The 18,182-nt window shown below is 38.2% G+C and overlaps 2 protein-coding genes and 1 long non-coding RNA gene across 5 annotated transcripts; 1 reads left to right on the top strand and 2 right to left on the bottom strand.

Moving 5' to 3' along the window:
- The first annotated feature begins 5,587 nt into the window (after positions 1 to 5,587).
- On the top strand, positions 5,588 to 9,261 carry LOC113079449 (uncharacterized). The gene is made up of 7 exons (XM_026251717.1): positions 5,588 to 5,618; positions 6,067 to 6,731; positions 6,831 to 6,876; positions 7,387 to 7,478; positions 7,604 to 7,714; positions 7,848 to 8,124; positions 8,457 to 9,261. Exons 2-7 carry the CDS (start codon positions 6,253 to 6,255, stop codon positions 8,679 to 8,681), a joined length of 1,230 nt encoding a protein of 409 aa, XP_026107502.1. The 5' UTR covers positions 5,588 to 5,618; positions 6,067 to 6,252; the 3' UTR covers positions 8,682 to 9,261.
- A 1,150-nt stretch (positions 9,262 to 10,411) lies between these two features.
- On the bottom strand, positions 10,412 to 12,717 carry LOC113079450 (G2/M phase-specific E3 ubiquitin-protein ligase-like). Of its 3 annotated transcripts, none has more exons than XM_026251718.1 (8): positions 12,610 to 12,717; positions 12,434 to 12,496; positions 12,076 to 12,152; positions 11,877 to 11,930; positions 11,312 to 11,517; positions 11,062 to 11,164; positions 10,802 to 10,964; positions 10,412 to 10,659 (listed from the first exon to the last, which is right to left on the bottom strand). In XM_026251718.1, exons 1-8 carry the CDS (start codon positions 12,688 to 12,690, stop codon positions 10,498 to 10,500), a joined length of 909 nt encoding a protein of 302 aa, XP_026107503.1. In that variant the 5' UTR covers positions 12,691 to 12,717; the 3' UTR covers positions 10,412 to 10,497. The 3 variants fall into 3 exon arrangements, with proteins under 3 accessions (XP_026107503.1, XP_026107504.1, XP_026107505.1); XM_026251719.1 differs by having other exon boundaries at positions 10,413 to 10,659; positions 11,062 to 11,125; XM_026251720.1 differs by having other exon boundaries at positions 10,571 to 10,711.
- A 4,340-nt stretch (positions 12,718 to 17,057) lies between these two features.
- Positions 17,058 to 17,978, bottom strand: LOC113079456 (uncharacterized). The gene is made up of 2 exons (XR_003281709.1): positions 17,630 to 17,978; positions 17,058 to 17,152 (listed from the first exon to the last, which is right to left on the bottom strand). It is a non-coding gene; the product is annotated as an uncharacterized LOC113079456 (long non-coding RNA).
- Between the last annotated feature and the right edge of the window lie 204 nt (positions 17,979 to 18,182).

Below are 18,182 nucleotides of genomic sequence, written 5' to 3'. Positions count from 1 at the left end.
CTCTCCCCCTACACTAACCCTGTCCCTAAACCTACGCATCACACAAATCCTTTGGCATTTTTACATTTTACAAAAAATATTTGTTGTGTTTATTGATCCATTTCCCCGGGGGACTGATCCACACAATGTTGGCGATCTCAGGTTTTACTATCCTTGAGAGGGCTATTTTAAACAATGTAGTATAAAAACAACACACACTCATTCCTATAATTATTGGACCATTTCATAAAAGGTGGAATGGTTTTTATACTGTACACACCATATACAGCATGCTGTCTCTCTGTCAACTACCCAACCCCTAAATTTACATTTTCAGAAATCATTTTGTGTGATTTATAAGCTTGTGTTCTCAGGGACCTAAAACCATGTCCCTACAAAGCCAAAGTTTACTGTTATTTCTATACCTGTAGGGACATTTGGTCTGCATAATGTATGGGATACAATTACACACATACATTTACATTCATAGATGTTAAAGAGCCAGTAAGATGAAAATTCTAAGCTTCCTATCACTGTTTATAGGTCCTGTACAATAGGTTTAATCCATCCAAGGTTAAAAAACATTGTCATTTCGTCCAAATATCATTTTAAAATTACCTCAATTCTCAGAGATCCCCAAACGGTTCGCGCAAAGCTGTTCAAAAGATTCAGTTTCCTTAAACCCCACCTTTTGGTAGCATACTGTGTTCTGATTGGTTGTTCCGCACAGACCTCCACGGTAAACTATGCATTAGCATCTGTTTGAGGTGAATTATGTCTTATTCCTCTCACCGCGAAGCAAACAGTAAAATAAAAAACTTGAACAGTCTCGCTGCTTTTTCTTCTGTGTGGGTGTATTCAAGCCGCGCGCTTCAGTTTGAATCTGAATAGTGCGTTCAGCGCGGCGGCGTGGTCACATTACATATAACGAAGGGAGACATGAAAAACGGACATCGCATTGTTTTCATATGGATTACTTTATCACAGAATATCTGTTAGCAGCACTTGTTACACTTCATTTTAATGACATGTTTGTAAATGAAGTTCAGCACAGACAAAGGCTGCAGACAGCACACATACTGATAAGATGCTCGGGAGAATACAGACACATAACTTCATAATCATACTTCGCGTTGTGATTCGGAGATGCTTGTTGGTCTAAATAAAGTTGGTAATGAACCCTCTTTTATGGCCAAACGCTTTGAAAATCCCGCCTTGTACTCACCGAGATTAGAAAAGCAGTCATCCGTGAAATGTTGTGAACACAACAAGGATTTGTTGTACTGCTCTGGTATTGTGGTAAAAATGAATTTTAGCCATTGGTTCTTCTGATCTTCATTCTTTGGCAGTGAAAATAAAACAAACTTGCCTTTACAAATAAAAACACACTGTCTCCTCGACATGATGCTATCACACCAACCCGAGCGTCTGTGTGGGGGGGTGGGGCAGGTCAGAGTTTAGTTTCTCCCAAGACGGTAGGCGGAGATTATTATGCAAAGTGTTCCTAGTGACGTACATAGAGATGGGCAAAAGATTTGAAATCTATAACGACTCGTTTCAGCGATTCAGAGTCGACTCCTTACTTTAGAAGCCAATAACTTTATAAATCGTGTACTTTTTGGTTTAATTATTTGCACATTGTTTACACAGATGGACAGCTGCATCATACACTGTAATACAGGTAATTTTTTATTTCCCATCTGTGTGGCTCTTTAAACTTGATGTTTATAGAGATGTACTTATTGTTAGGTAACTCTGTCTTTAGGAATGTACATGAAGAGGAAGAATTCTAGAAGATATACTTTAATCATCAAACATAAAAGAACAAGGAAGAATTCAGGAGAAAACCAGATAATCAATGAGAACCAACAGAGACTGACAGAAAACAGGGAATTTATACAAGAGCAAACAAAGGGAACTTAACAAAGAGCATCTCAAATAAAAACTAAATCAATCTGTTATTAAGACAACTAAAGAGTATCAAGAGAAACTGAACAAAGGAAGACCAAAGGAAGCAATGAGAATCCAAAACAGACAAGTGACTGTAATGAACATTGTTACATTTCTAACATGAATGAACAGTACTTTAAACAAGTACAAATAAAAGGGAAACAAAGATTCAAATAATTAATTTGCCAGGTCACTCAAACAGGTGAGTCTAAACATTTATTTCCACAGTAGCACATGTACGAGTCTACAGTCTGCCCTGACTAGGGGTGTGCGATGTTGACAAATCTAATAGATTTCTCTAGATTTTCTGGGATTTTATATATATTTATATTTTGCTGAGTGTGTTGTGTGTGTGTGTGTATTAATTATCAATTAATTAAACTTATTTTTACATTTTATGAGCATTTTTACCTTTGTAAAGCATTTTATTTTTTCTAAAAGTGTTCATTATCTTTTGAGTCAAATTCTTAAATTTAATCAGTGAATTATGACATTGGTATAAACAAAATTAATCCTTGCAATGCGGGGGAAAACAAAGAAAATAATGTCCACTACAGCGACTCACAAATCGGGCAACCAACTTGACCTCATCTACACGCGTTGTTGCTCTGTGGACACCTCTTCAGTTGCTCCACTGCACACCTCTGATCACTTCCTCATTACTGCTAACCTAGCACTTACTCCTGAAGTGGCACACACTCCAACGCAGGTCACCTTTCGATGGAACCTACGCTCACTCTCTCCATCTCGCCTATCTGCTGTGGTTTCATCCTCTCTTCCACCATTCTCTCAGTTTTCTGCTCTGGACACGAACAGTGCTACAGACACTCTTTGCTCCACTTTAACATCTTGCTTGGACAACTTTTGCCCACTGTTGTCTAGACCAGCACGCACTGCCCCATCTGCCCCCTGGCTGTCCGAGTTTCTGCGTGAACATCGCTCTAAACTCAGGGCTGCAGAGGGAAATGGCAGAAATCAAAAAACTCTACGGACCTCAGTGTGTATCAATCACTCCTCTCTTCCTTCTCTGCAAAGTTCTTAACAGCTAAAACATCCTACTACCACAATAAAATTAACAGCTGCTGTGACGCTCGGACACTATTCAAGACTTTCTCTTCTCTTCTTAATCCGCCGCCTCCACCTCTTCCATCGACTCTTACAGCGGACGACTTTGCAACTTTCTTCACAAATAAGACGAGATCCATCAGTGAACAATTCTCCACACCACAGACTGAGGAAAACTTCACAATGACCTTCTCCCCACTCTCAGAGATGGACGTCTCCAAAATTCTCCTGTCCAATCATCCTACTACTTGTTCACTTGATCCTATCCCCACTCACCTCCTTCAAGCGATATCTTCTTCAGTCATACCTTCACTTACTCACATTATCAACTCCTCTCTTCAATCTGGAACATTTCCCTTAGCATTCAAGCAGGCTCGGGTAAGCCCACTGCTCAAGAAACCATCTCTAAATCCAGCGCTTCTTGAAAACTACAGACCGGTATCCCTTCTTCCATTCATTGCAAAGACACTTGAGCGGGCTGTGTTCAACCAGCTTTCTATGTTCCTTGGACAGAACAACCTCCTGGACAGCAACCAATCTGGCTTCAAAAGTGGCCACTCAACTGAGACTGCTCTGCTCTCAGTTACTGAAGCCCTGCGACTAGCAAGAGCAGCTTCAAAATCCTTGGTACTCATCTTACTGGACCTGTCTGCTGCTTTTGACACTGTTAATCACCAGATTCTCCTGTCCACCCTCAGAAAGATGGGGATCTCTGGAACTGCTCTCCTGTTGGTTAAGTCCTACCTCTCTGACAGATCCTTCAGTGTGTCTTGGAGGAGTGATGTTTCAAAGTCACACCTTGCTACTGGGGTTCCTCAGGGCTCAGTACTTGGACCACTTCTCTTCTCCATCTACATGACTTCTTTAGGATCTGTCATTCAGAAGCATGGCTTTTCTTATCACTGCTATGCTGATGACACCCAACTCTACTTCTCATTCCAGCCTGATGACCCGACGGTAGCTGCTCGCATTTCAGCCTGTCTGAGTGACATTTCCCGCTGGATGAATGACCATCACCTTCAGCTTAACCTTACAAAGACTGAACTACTGGTGATTCCATTGATTCATCACAACTTCTCTATACAGCTGGGCTCGTCAACCATAACATCTTCGAGGACAGCCAGAAACCTAGGAGTTGTGATGGATCATCAGTTAAGCTTCACTGACCACATTGCTACAACGACCCGGTCCTGCAGGTTTGCCTTATACAACATTAGAAAGATTAGACCCTTCCTGTCAGAGCAAGCAACCCAACTTCTGGTCCAAGCTCTTGTTCTCTCCAGACTGGACTATTGTAATGCTCTCCTGGCGGGCCTTCCTGCATGTACTGTCAAGCCTCTGCAAATAATCCAGAATGCAGCAGCGAGGGTTGTCTTCAATGAGCCAAAAAAAGCTCATGTTACTCCCCTCCTCATCAGGTTACACTGGCTACCAGTAGCTGCTCGCATCAAATTCAAGGTACTGATGCTTGCCTACAAGACAACCACTGGCACGGCACCAACTTACCTAATCTCACTGGTTAAATCCTATGTGCCCTCCAGAAGCTTGCGCTCTGCAAGTGAACAACGTCTTGTGGTGCCATCCCAAAGAAATTCAAAATCACTCTCACGGACCTTTTCCTGGACTGTGCCCAGCTGGTGGAATGACCTCCCAATCTCAATTCGTACAGCGGAGTCTTTACTCACTTTCAAGAAAAATCTAAAGACTCATCTTTTTCGCCTGCACTTAACCTACTAACACCAGTACTTTTCCTTTTCTTGTCTTTTTCATTTAATTAAAAAAAAATAAAAAAATAAAAAATTATATACACCTGGCTATGCGTTCTATACTAGACTGAGACTTGTCATGGCACTTGTATTCTGTTGTTGTTCTCTTGTTGACCTGACTGCTTCTATTGTTCTCATCTGTAAGTCGCTTTGGATAAAAGCGTCTGCTAAATGATTAAATGTAAATGTAAATGTAAAACTGCATCTGAAGTGGCATCTGATGTATTTAAACACTGTTTTGTGCAGGATGTGAATAGTTTAACCTGCAATTACAAATCGATAAACAGTGTTTTGATATATTAAACATAAAACGTTGAATACTGATATATGAACATTTAAATAAAAAGATACTTTAAATGTGAAATAAAAAAACTGCCAGTAGGTGCCAGTAGGTCACTGTTAATTAGTGATTCAATGTGATTGAACCGAATCATTTAAACAGTTCATTCATTCAGGAACAAAACTATGGTGTAAGATCACTTTCAAAAAGATGTATGCACATATTTAAGCATTCATATTCGTATTTTTAAATATTTGTGCGTAAATTAACTTAGTCACGCAAAATTACGTTTTCATACACGTGAGTCAATAAAATTACATTTGTGTTTTTATGTGAGTGTGACTCTAGAAGCTATGACTGTAAACATTCACGAGTACAACTCTGATTTCTACGACTACGAATTCTTCACTATGAACACAAATTCAAGTTTGTGGGTACGAGTAAAGAACAGTTGAAATGACGTCACTGCCGTCCCAGGGCAGGTAATCGAACCTCGATTCCATCTTACGCGCATGCGTCAAAGGTGAAAGATGGCTAACAACAGACCTGAGGCTGCTAGCCTAGGCTCAGCATCACAGGTAAAATATATAACGTGTTTATTCAACATTTTTTATACGATTTTACTATTTTGATAGCACTTTATAATGATATACATTTCTGCAACTCATAGACGTTATTGCTTTTGCTTGCAACCTATTTACTCGCTGTTAACTAGTGCTAGACGACGTTAGCGTTGATGAAGTGCTCTGTGTTAAAGTAACGTTATAGTTAGTGATGTTAGAACTAAACTGCTCTGTTATCATATGTTTAGCAATGTCGACCAAATCAGTAATGAACAGACGAAGTAATTGCTTTAGCTTGCAAAATAATGATAACGTTAACTTAGTTACGCCTATTAGTTTGCAAACATACTTCAGTTGTAATGTTTTGAATGTCTATTTAGCCTAACGTTACATAATGTTGAATTGGTACGGCTAAGGTAACGGTACCATGTATTGCATCTAATATGTATTTTGGCATTTACAGGGACCACTGGCTACTCAGTTACTGCAGCGTCTGGAATCAAGGATCACTGACACGTTAAGTCAACCATACTTTAATTTGGACTACTTCCAGTACGTTGTAAATCAGGAAGCCTTTATTCTGACATCTGCATCTAGCATTTTAAACATCCCAGCTGAAATTGTGGAGTGTCTTTTATCCCTTCAAAGAATGATCCACGCAGCTCTTTCCCAAGAGAGTCCTTGTGTTTTTATTAGAGAAGGAGGACGCGGCCGACCAAAATTTTGTTTTTCTGAGGAGCTGCTGTCCCGGCTAATTGACATGCCCTTACCAGTGTCTTGTATCGCCAACCTGCTGGGTGTCAGCCAAAGTACAATTTTCCGGCGTATGCATGAACTCAGGTTGTCCACAAGACTTACATACAGCAGTTTATCTGACAGTGAACTGGATGATGCTGTCATCTCCATAAAAACCAGGATCCCAAACGCAGGATACAGAATGGTTAAAGGTTGTCTCCAATCAAATGGACATAGAGTTCAGTGGAATCGCATCAAGGAGTCCATGCACAGAGTTGACGCTCCAGGAATTTTGGAAAGAATGACACAGCTGGGTTGCATCGTCAGGAGGACATACTTCGTACAGCGGCCTTTGTCATTAGTGCACGTGGACACTAACCATAAGCTCATAAGGTAAGATATTCATTTATTTATGTACTTTATTATGGGTGTTGAGTTAATGCAGCTCTTTTCATTGACTGCTCATTGTCATCTCATCCTTTTAATTTCAAGGTACAACATCGTCATATTTGGAGCAATAGATGGTTACTCAAGAAAGGTGCATCACTTTTTTTTTTTCTTTTACTGCTTTTATTATAGTGCTTTATTCTTCCTGTATATGTTTGTGTTCATGTAGTCACTGTTGATAGACTGCATATGGGTCCGTCTGTATTATTATTATTATTATTATTTATTTATTTATTTTTTTTCATTTTTGAATCCAAAACGTATAATGACAAAACCAAATTCAAATAACTGTCTGATTTTGGTTTTTGCAAATTCATTTTTTCGTTTCTCCATTGAATTAAGACATTAAGAAAAACAAGACAGTTGGGTCAGATGAAAAGTAAAAATATCAAAATAAAGGACAACAGTAGTTGATTACATGCAGTTTAATATTGTGCATTTATCCATGTGCACAGCAAAAGTCACGTTTAATGAGCAAATTTTTGGTGCATTACATTTGGTAATATACTTTAACCTAAGTCATTATTGTGTATGCAGTAGGCAATGTGAGTATATTTAAACGTTTGCAGATTCACTATATGAAACTCTGTTGTCTGTATAGATACTGTATCTGGAACCAGCAACAAATAACTGCTCAAACACTGCCCTTTCATTTTTCCTCAAGGCAGTGGAAAACTTTGGCTGGCCTTCCAGGTAAATAGTGATATCTTGTGCTACTGTTTCTATGCTCTTGTTGATCATTTCAGTAATGTTCAATGGAATATTCTGTTGTGATAAATGATAATTATAACTGAGCATTTCCCCTATTCATTTTCCAGGGTCAGGGGCGATGAAGGCGTTGAAAATGTCGCAATTGCTGAAACCATGTTCAGTGTTAAAGGCACCGGAAGAGGGAGCTTCATCGCTGGGCGAAGCGTACACAACCAAAGGTTAAAATGATAATTTACATAATCTACAGTATATTCATAGTGAGAATGTTAAATCATTGTTGGAAAGTATTTTAAGTAAGACTATGTGAATGATTACTTTTGAGTTGAATAAGGCCTGTTATTTCTTATTTAGGATTGAACGCCTATGGCGAGATGTCTGGACCTCTGTCACTCATCTGTACTATGAAGTTCTTCACAGTCTAGAAGAAGATGGCCTGTTGGATTTGTCAGATGCTGTCCATCTGTTTTGTGCCCATTATGTGTTCCTTCCGCGTCTGGCAGAGACCCTTCACACATTCACAGAAGGCTGGGACAACCATCCCTTACGATCTGAAGGTGGACTCACCCCTAACCAACTCTGGGTTATGGGTCACATGCAGAACCCTTGTGACGCAGATGAAGATTTGCAGGTTTGTTGAAGCTATCTCTCAAAGTGCAGTTAAAAATGCAGTTCAAATGTTTTCAACCTGAAAGTGTCGATTTAGACTTATATAAAAAGCTGAAATTTAAAGTTTTTGAATGGTGTCAATAACTCTTGAAGAAAGTTATTGAATAACAATATAGAAGTATGTAAGAGTAGTGTGTTGCTTCACTTAAGCACACAATTAGACAGTCAACTGAGCTTAATTTTGATTTTCATTTCCTTTAGTCACTGCACTAGGCCTTTGTACGTCAATGTGTGCTTGGCAGTGTTTTCAAATATTTCTAAATGTTGTTTCATGCAAAATAACATTATTTTCAGAACACGGAGCTGTTTGGAACTGACTGGGAGATGTTTGATGGTGTGCCTGAAGAACCTTATGGAGTTGAAGTCCCAGAAATTGAGTGCCCGCTGACTCCAGCTAGTATGGAAACTGTACAGTCCATGATCGATCCCTCTGCATCGTCAGAATCATTTGGCAGAGACATTTATATATCAATGGTTCAGTGCATTGAAAGTCTATGTGTGACACAAAGAAACACCTAAGATATAAGCAGTCCTTACAAAAGATTTAATGGAATGAAGTTGAACATTTGCAAACAGACTGCCAGTTACAAAAGGCTTGCTGTGATATTACTTCATTTTATCACGGGAGTAACAGTGAGGTAAAAAACTAACTCCTCATTCATTTTGGTTTTAAAGTGAACCATTAATAACAGCAAAACAATGGTTTTGTAACAATGAATAAAGTTATTCACAGAAACAAGAAAATGGCAAATAAAATGGCAATAAAACAAAACAATTCAATGCCTATTTTGACTTATGCAGTTACTTGTTACACCCTGTCAAAAGTTTGCCCATGGCATATGGCTAATGTCATAATGTTTTTGAATTCACTGAATGTTTTCAGGTGTGCTGAGGGAAATGTGACTGTACGACTGCAGGCGCTGACAATAGGAAAACAAACAGTGTGCTGTGTGTCACAGTCATGGTGGAATTTCACATTTATGACAAAGTCCTTCTTTTCACTAGGCAGAAGGGGCTTGTGTCCCTGTCCGGTGAGCCACTGCATGATTCGTCCAACAGTCAAACTTTCTGGAGCAATACTGTTGTTGCTTGGGCCATCTTGTTCTTAAAAAAAAAAGAGATTAAATGTAAGTCTGGATAACTAAAGGAAGGCAGCATCTTTTTAATAGTTTTTCAACTTAATACAATTAGTTAATACAATCCCTCAATTAAATCAGATTAACATGTTAAGCATAGCCCCTTTTTGGGTTGGGAGCAGGGGGTGTTAAAAGCCCTGGCTGTCTGTAAAATTTCATGAAGCAGTGTTATTCTAGAGGTCATAATATTAAATTTCACATTTTACATCAAGATTCTGCAAAAGATATATTAAGGCTTGTGAATTTATTGGAGTATGTAAATTCATAGCTAGCCATTTCCACTGTGCTGTATAAAAATTACTGCAGGACAGCAGAAGAAAAGCTTACTACTTCTATATTATTCAATATTGGCTAAAACACACCAGAATCCTCAATTTCCTGAAGGTAGTCCTGGAAAAAGTTCATGATATTTGTTTCCATGCGGTGTTTGGCAGAACCAATCTCACTGAAGACAGGGCGGCTGTTCTCCAAAATGAAGACGGCATCTACCTTTAAGAAGAAAATACATTTCAGTCTGCATTCAACATAGTAATTCTTGCAGAAAAAATAAATGCTTAATTAAAAGCAACCAGAAACCCATGTCGAGCTACTAGGACGTGTTGTTACAATCCCTATGAAGAATCTGCACTTTTTTTGGAACGAATCCCCACATCCTCGAGGAGCCTGGTTGTTAAAATGACTACAAACTCTCCACATCCAACCTCAGCAGAAAGCACCCGAGTATGCCAGCCGTACAGTTCTGCCTCGGCTGCTAGTTCTGTGTACTTCTGGCTTTTCCATTCATATGCTTCCCCAACGGCAACCTCCCATGGTACTGTAAGCCCCAATATGTACAGGGACTTCTCTAAGTTGACCACAAAATCAGGTCTGGCCTAAGAGTGTCTGAGACAAGAATGTACCTTATCATCTTCCCCTGTAACAAACAGTGGTTGGCAAAGGTCTTGATGGGTATTCATGATCTTTGGTAGTTCATAGAGCTGCAGGCCTTTTCTGAGCTGGTCGAGCATCGGGATGAGTCTCATGGTGGAGTGAAGTATAACAGTTCTTATAGACAATATAAAAGTGTTTCATCAGGAGATTCTACTTTTGTGGTAAAACGGTTTACTGTAGGAAAAAATATATAATTGTTAAATTATAATTTGGTGACATTTAAAAGTGGTTTCACAACATAGCTTTGCAAGAAAAAAATCCAAATCAAGTCACAAATTGTTGTACAATACTCCCTTGCCATAATGAAAACCAAAAATGTTAATATACCTTATTATGCTGTCCCTTTTATCCACAGACACGATTCCAGTGTATCCGCAGGTCACAATGTCACCAATCAGGTCGCTGATGTTGTCATCATTGGCGGTGTTTATCTGAAAGTCGATTGGTGTTAAGTGAAAGTTGTTCTCATTGCATAATTGTGCTCTACGGTCAAACAAACAACTCATTAGATTTGTGCAATCCATGTCATAATGAAGTTAATACTATTATTGACCGTGATAAAATTGGACTTACCTTTACAATTAGCTGTGACAGTTCCAAATCTGTGACATCACTGGCAGACACTTGAATGCTGTCAGAGTCACCAGAGCAGAGATAACTGAAGCACCATTCACGCAGGAAGTTAGGGCAAGGTCCGCCTTGTGCCAGACTAGCTGCCATGACTTCTCCTGCAGTCCTAATAAATGGAATAATTAAACAATTGCATATAAACTAAAGTAGTACTGCAATTAATACGCTTAAAGACAACATGCAAAAAGAACTTAATTACACACCTGAAGTAATTACAGTCCAAACTGTTAAGGCAGTAAACGGGATTCTTCCCTTTCTTATCTGGACCTTCAACAAAGTGTCTTTTTTCTATTTCTACCAGCATTTCTGGAAAACAACAAATACATAAAATACAAAAGGTCTCTTCAAATGTTCATTTTTTCATCCAATCAGCATTTGAGCCCATTGCACCACCAAAGGCCCCCTGTTGACATATATGTGTCTGATTTAACAAATATGGACATACACCTGTACCTGTGAGGAATTCTTTGGTAAGGGCACCAGTATCAATGCCTGCCTCGGCAAAGAATGTGACCTTAAGTCTACATTTGGGTGAGGTCTTCTTCTGCCGTTGCCACTGTTGCATGCCTCTGTTGTAGAGATCAGTTCGCGACACACAGATGGAAAATGTGTTTGTCTCATCAACTTGAGAACCGATCCAATTCAAGATATCCTCAGAACTGAAAAAAATAAATAAAAACAGACATTGAACATTTGAATCACAACTAAATCTATGAGTGTTTTATGATTTCATAGGTGGTTGCTACTGTCTCTCAGGGTGGCCGTTAGGCCTGGTACAATACTCGCACATCCTCCTATACTGGTGACGTTCTCAGGAGTGAGGTGAGGCTTCAATGCAAGTCCAAACGGGTAAAATATCACAAACATACCATGTTTCTGGATTACTAGATTTCTCTATGACCACACATAACATCACTTTTCAACAGGAAAAAGCTAATTGATACTGCAGTATCTCTTTAAAGGTTTATTGTTCAGATAACATCATTCACCACCATAATTCCCTAATATACAATTTTACCTTTGAAAGGTACTGATTGGATCACTTGACTCATGGCCATCATCATCTGAAGTTCTGCACACGAAGTAAACAGATTGTCCTGAATTAACAATAAACAATTACATTTAAAATGTAAAAATTTGGCAGGAACTCTCCTTACATCTAATTTATTGTCAAATCAACATTCAACATAAAAAAGTAGCACTGAAACCAACATTACCGTAATCCGCAACTGGCTGCATGGAACTCAATGATTTCAGGATGAAATGCATTTCCGCACACAGGACACTCAGCTGTCTAACAAATGAATTTACAATGCATGTGAATAAAGCATCACACTACTCCTGAAATATAAGAAAACATATCGAAGCTAAAGAAACTTAAACAACACTTGTAGAGCCTAAATTTATAGCACCAGCAAAGTGACATGTATAACACCATGACCTGCAATTGGTGCAAAGAAAATACCTTGGAAAAGACCAATTACAAGTTACAATGCTGTTTTTACATATATTTGTGAGTGCTGATAAATGGCATTTGTAAATTAAACTTAAAAATAACAGCAAAAAGTATCTTACCTTGCTTTTCTCATAGCAAAGGGCAGCTGAGCATTCATCTTCATCTTCTTCCTTGCAGCTTTCCTGGGGATGAAACACAATAACAACACTTTTCAGCGCAGTACACAATAAAAACATGTAATTTTTCAATCCAATAAATCCTGAAATAATGCCTGAAAGACCAAGCTTTAACATACTTCTTCAGCAGAATCGCACAAATCTACAAGTTGTTTTTTGCATTCCTTTATGTGTCCTGGAAGAATCTGAAGCGGAACCATTTTCTTCCAGGTTGTACACTGAGCTTTGGGCATCTTCTCAAATTCCTTTGCTCCTTTACAAGAAGAACTGGATACAATTCCTTTACCACCAGAAGCAATGTACATTGTGTATTTTCCATTCCCGCTCACTGCTTTTAGCTGCTGGACGGTATATCCATTTAAATCTGGAGGAATAACAGCCAATCTCCGCTGCCCACCCCCACCTAAAATTGAACAGTTGTAGATACTAAATATAGCCAATCTGGATATACAGCAATTACTCATCTAGGGAGTACATTGTATTAATGTCCATGGTTTCAAATTGTGTTTCAGTGTATATGCCTACATACCTGTGGACTTGTGCAGCAGCCAGCCTCCACAGATATTTGCCAGTCTTGGATATGTGCTCAAAAGCAAATCTGAAAACTAAAATGACAGAAGCAGGATTAAAACTGTATTAAAATGATTTTTATTTGGTCATACTAATATTTATTACATCAAGCATTAAGATGAATTGTAAGATGGGTGTTTTTAATCTTTAGATATTACTTTAGGCAAGGAAGTTAATTAAAGATTACATACCTCTGAATGTGTGATGTTTTCATTAAGGGTTAATGAACGTTTTCCAAGGCCAGCCAGTACAAGCTGCAGTTCCTCTTCTCCATTTGGTAAAAAAGTCCAAAAAGTTCACCAAAAAGCTCTTCCCAGGTTGTGTTGGTGTATATGGTGCAAAACGCTTTTTGCCTCTTGCTTCCTTTCGGAAAAATCCAGGAAAAGACCTAAACATATAAGATGGCAAACTATTATTCTCATATGTTATCATCCATCAACACAGAACAACCTAACTTAAAATATATCTACATTCTCAATGACTGATTATGTTATGTATATTTTGCTTACATTAGAATCGGGGCCTAGTTTGTCTAAAAGTACCTACACTGGGTGTGCAATTACAAAATGAATGCAGACAAACGACCCATGTATCCTACCGAGCCATTTCTTGTTTCACAGACTGTCCAGAGTCATTGCGCTGAGGCCTCACTGTCGGCACTGACTGTGCTCCCTGTCCAACAGCAGCTTCTCCTGTACTGCCCTGACTGACTGGCATGACATTTGCCAGTGCACTGTTTCTCAACAGCAACACCCGGTTTTGAGCTGTGCTTAAGATGTCTGTTAATTGGCCCTGAGTAATAAGAAAGACAATAACTAAATGCCAAATGTTATAGCCATAGGTATTTTTTAGTATTACACAGAACACCTGCAAAACACATTAATCATAGTAGGGCTTGTCAACACCCGGGTCTTGGTCCATATTCAGACCAAAAAGCAAGCTCGTCCGAACCCGTGCAGTCCATACCTCCTGCGGCTGGTCTCAAGCAACTGACTGTCTGGCTAATAGAATGCATGAATGTACTGATGACCTTGAATGACTGGTTTTGAACAAATGTTGCATTGCTTATCAATAAGTTAATTAAACGTTATTTTATTACCCTCAATCGTTCAGGTCCTCTGGTCGTGAATAAAAAGCAGATACTGAATCACTGAGTCAAAAGTTTGTATTAGCACATTATGCTCATTGACATTACAATGACTTGCTGGTTGACGTTAACTCATATATCTGGCTCAGTTGTCATTACTGATTTGGTCGACATTGCTAAACATATGATAACAGAGCAGTTTAGTTCTAACATCACTAACTATAACGTTACATTCACACAGAGCACTTCATCAACGCCAACGTCGTCTAGCACTAGTTAACAGCGAGTAAATAGGTTGCAAGCAAAAGCAATAACGTCTATGAGTTGCAGAAATGTATATCATTATAAAGTGCTATCAAAATAGTAAAATCGTATAAAAAATGTTGAATAAACACATTATTTATTTTACCTGTGATGCTGAGCCTAGGCTAGCAGCCTCAGGTCTGTTGTTAGCCATCTTTCACCTTTGACGCATGCGTGTTAGATGGAATCGAGGTTCGATTACCTGCCCTGTGACGGCAGTGACGTCATTTCAACTGTTCTTTACTCGTACCCACAAACTTGAATTTGTGTTCATAGTGAAGAATTCGTAGTCGTAGAAATCAGAGTTGTACTCGTGAATGTTTACAGTCATAGCTTCTAGAGTCACACTCACATAAAAACACAAATGTAATTTTATTGACTCACGTGTATGAAAACGTAATTTTGCGTGACTAAGTTAATTTACGCACAAATGTTTAAAAATACGAATATGAATGCTTAAAGTTGTGCATACATGTTTTTGAAAGTGATCTTACACCATACGATTTCAGCTGATTGTTTCCTTCACCAGTAACTATTTGAAACTCGTCTGACTTCAGCCGATTGTTTCCTTCACCAGTAACTATTTTAAACTCGTCTGATTTCAGCTGATTGTTTCCTTCACCAGTAACTATTTTAAACTCGTCTGATGTCAGCCGATTGTTTCCTTCACCAGTAACTATTTTAAACTCGTCTGATTTCAGCTGATTGTTTCCTTCACCAGTAACTATTTTAAACTCGTCTGATGTCAGCTGATTGTTTCCTTCACCAGTAACTATTTTAAACTCGTCTGACTTCAGCCGATTGTTTCCTTCACTAGTAACTATTTTAAACTCGTCTGATTTCAGCCGATTGTTTCCTTCACCAGTAACTATTTTAAACTCGTCTGATGTCAGCCGATTGTTTCCTTCACCAGTAACTATTTGAAACTCGTCTGATTTCAGCCGATTGTTTCCTTCACCAGTAACTATTTGAAACTCGTCTGATTTCAGCCGATTGTTTCCTTCACCAGTAACTATTTTAAACTCGTCTGATTTCAGCTGATTGTTTCCTTCACCAGTAACTATTTTAAACTCGTCTGATTTCAGCTGATTGTTTCCTTCACCAGTAACTATTTTAAACTCGTCTGACTTCAGCTGATTGTTTCCTTCACCAGTAACTATTTTAAACTCGTCTGATTTCAGCTGATTGTTTCCTTCACCAGTAACTATTTTAAACTCGTCTGATGTCAGCTGATTGTTTCTTCTTCTTCTTCTTAGTTTCGTTTAATGGCGGGTGGCAACCAGCATTATGGTGCATTACCGCCACCTACTAAGTTGGAGTGTGGGCCAGAGTTTTCCTTCCCTTGAGTAAAAAATTAAATACATCTAATAATAGTACTAATAAAAATAATAAAATATTTCTTGCCCCTAAATTCTATTTATCAATCCAGTTTCTCTCAAATAACAGAATAACTTCCCTACTTCAATATCAAACACATTTTTTAACCTTAATTCTTCCTGATCAAACTTTCTACCTTCCTCCCTTAATACTTCCCGCTCTCGATAGAATTTTTGACAGTGAAGAATTACATGCTCGACTGACTCCTCTATTTGGCAGTGTTCACACAATCCTGACGGGTCCTTATTTATTAAGTGCAAAGTTTTATTAAGCCTAGTATGTCCTACCCTTAGCCTTGTCAAAATGTTCTCCTCTTTATTGTTTCTTCTGGCTATCCTTCCTGTACCCACATTTTGCTGTAATATATAGAGATGTCGCCCTGTGTTTCCTGTATCCCAACTGTTCTGCCACTCCTTAATGATGTTTCGTTTAATTATTCCTTTTGCTTCAGACTTACTGAGTGGAACGTACAAGACCTCCTCCTGCATCAGCGCCTGTTTTGCTAATGTATCCACATCTTCATTTCCTTTAATCCCTCTGTGTGCCGGAATCCACATAAATGTTACCTGAATGTTCATATTTTTAATTCTGTACAATATTTCATAGATCTCATTTACTATATCTTGTCTGCTGTTAGATGTAAATGACTGCAGTGACATTAATGCAGAGCATGAAGCTGATTGTTTCCTTCACCAGTAACTATTTTAAACTCGTCTGACTTCAGCTGATTGTTTCCTTCACCAGTAACTATTTTAAACTCGTCTGATGTCAGCTGATTGTTTCCTTCACCAGTAACTATTTTAAACTCGTCTGATGTCAGCCGATTGTTTCCTTCACCAGTAACTATTTTAAACTCGTCTGACTTCAGCTGATTGTTTCCTTCACCAGTAACTATTTTAAACTCGTCTGATGTCAGCTGATTGTTTCCTTCACCAGTAACTATTTTAAACTCGTCTGATTTCAGCTGATTGTTTCCTTCACCAGTAACTATTTTAAACTCGTCTGATGTCAGCTGATTGTTTCCTTCACCAGTAACTATTTTAAACTCGTCTGACTTCAGCTGATTGTTTCCTTCACCAGTAACTATTTTAAACTCGTCTGATGTCAGCTGATTGTTTCCTTCACCAGTAACTATTTTAAACTCGTCTGACTTCAGCTGATTGTTTCCTTCACCAGTAACTATTTTAAACTCGTCTGATTTCAGCCGATCGTTTCTTCTTCTTCTTCTTCTTTTTTAAATTGGCGGTTGGCAAACAACTTTTAAGTGTGCATTACCGCCACCTTCTGAAATGGAGTGTGGATCCTAATAGCCTTCACTCACTACTCTTTAAATAAAGAGATACATAAATACATAAAAATATAAATCCAAAAAAATAAAATTCATAAATATATAATATCTAATAAAAATATTAATTTTAATACCTTACCCTTCACATATTATTAACTCCAATATTTTAAGACAACTAAATTCATATCTTCCTAATGAGCCCTGTTTTATTCAAATAATCAAATATTGCACTATACCCCACATGCCCTGAATTCAGTTGTAAAATTTCATTCATTTCAAATCTAATTTTTTCTTTACTTAACCTTTCTTTCAGCCTCAACCTTTCCTCCTTATACCTATCACAATTAATAATTACATGTTCTATGGTTTCACTAATATTACAGACCTCACACATCCCACTTTCATGTTTCCCTATTATTTTAAGCGTACTATTTAAACCAGTATGTCCAAATCTCATTCTCGATATAATGTCCTCTTCTTTTTTATTCCTGTTATTTTCTCTCATTCCTCCTACCTTCTTCTGGATATTGTAGTACATTCTCGCTTTTGTTTCCATATTCCACTTTTCCTGCCACTTCTTCCTCATTTCTTCTTTGATTATACTTTTAACCTCCGCCTTACTATAATTTATTACCATATCTATCTCTGTTTTTTTGGTTGCATTTTTTGCATATTTGTCTGCCAACTCATTTCCGTCTACCCCTATATGAGCTGGAATCCATATGAATTTTACTATTACTCCTACTCTTTTAATTCTGTAAACAGTTTGGGCTATTTCCAACATAATGTCCTGCCTCACGTCCGACTGCATGTTCTTAAAACTATTTAATGCACTGCTTGAATCTGATCCAATCAACACTTTCCTTGCTTTACTATTTTCTACCCACTCAAGTGCTAAGAGAAGGCCAACATTTCTCCTGTAAACACTGACAATTTATCATTTATTCTCTTGTTTAACATAACATTTAATTCTGGTATAATAAACGCAGCTCCTACTCGATTATCATGTTTTTGATGCATCTGTATATATCTTAATAAACATCGAATACTTCTCCCCTAGGTATCTA

The sequence above is a fragment of the Carassius auratus genome, unplaced genomic scaffold (assembly GCF_003368295.1).
Source record: "Carassius auratus strain Wakin unplaced genomic scaffold, ASM336829v1 scaf_tig00028060, whole genome shotgun sequence".
Lineage (NCBI taxonomy): Eukaryota > Metazoa > Chordata > Actinopteri > Cypriniformes > Cyprinidae > Carassius > Carassius auratus.
This window is presented reverse-complemented; position numbering and strand designations above follow the sequence as displayed.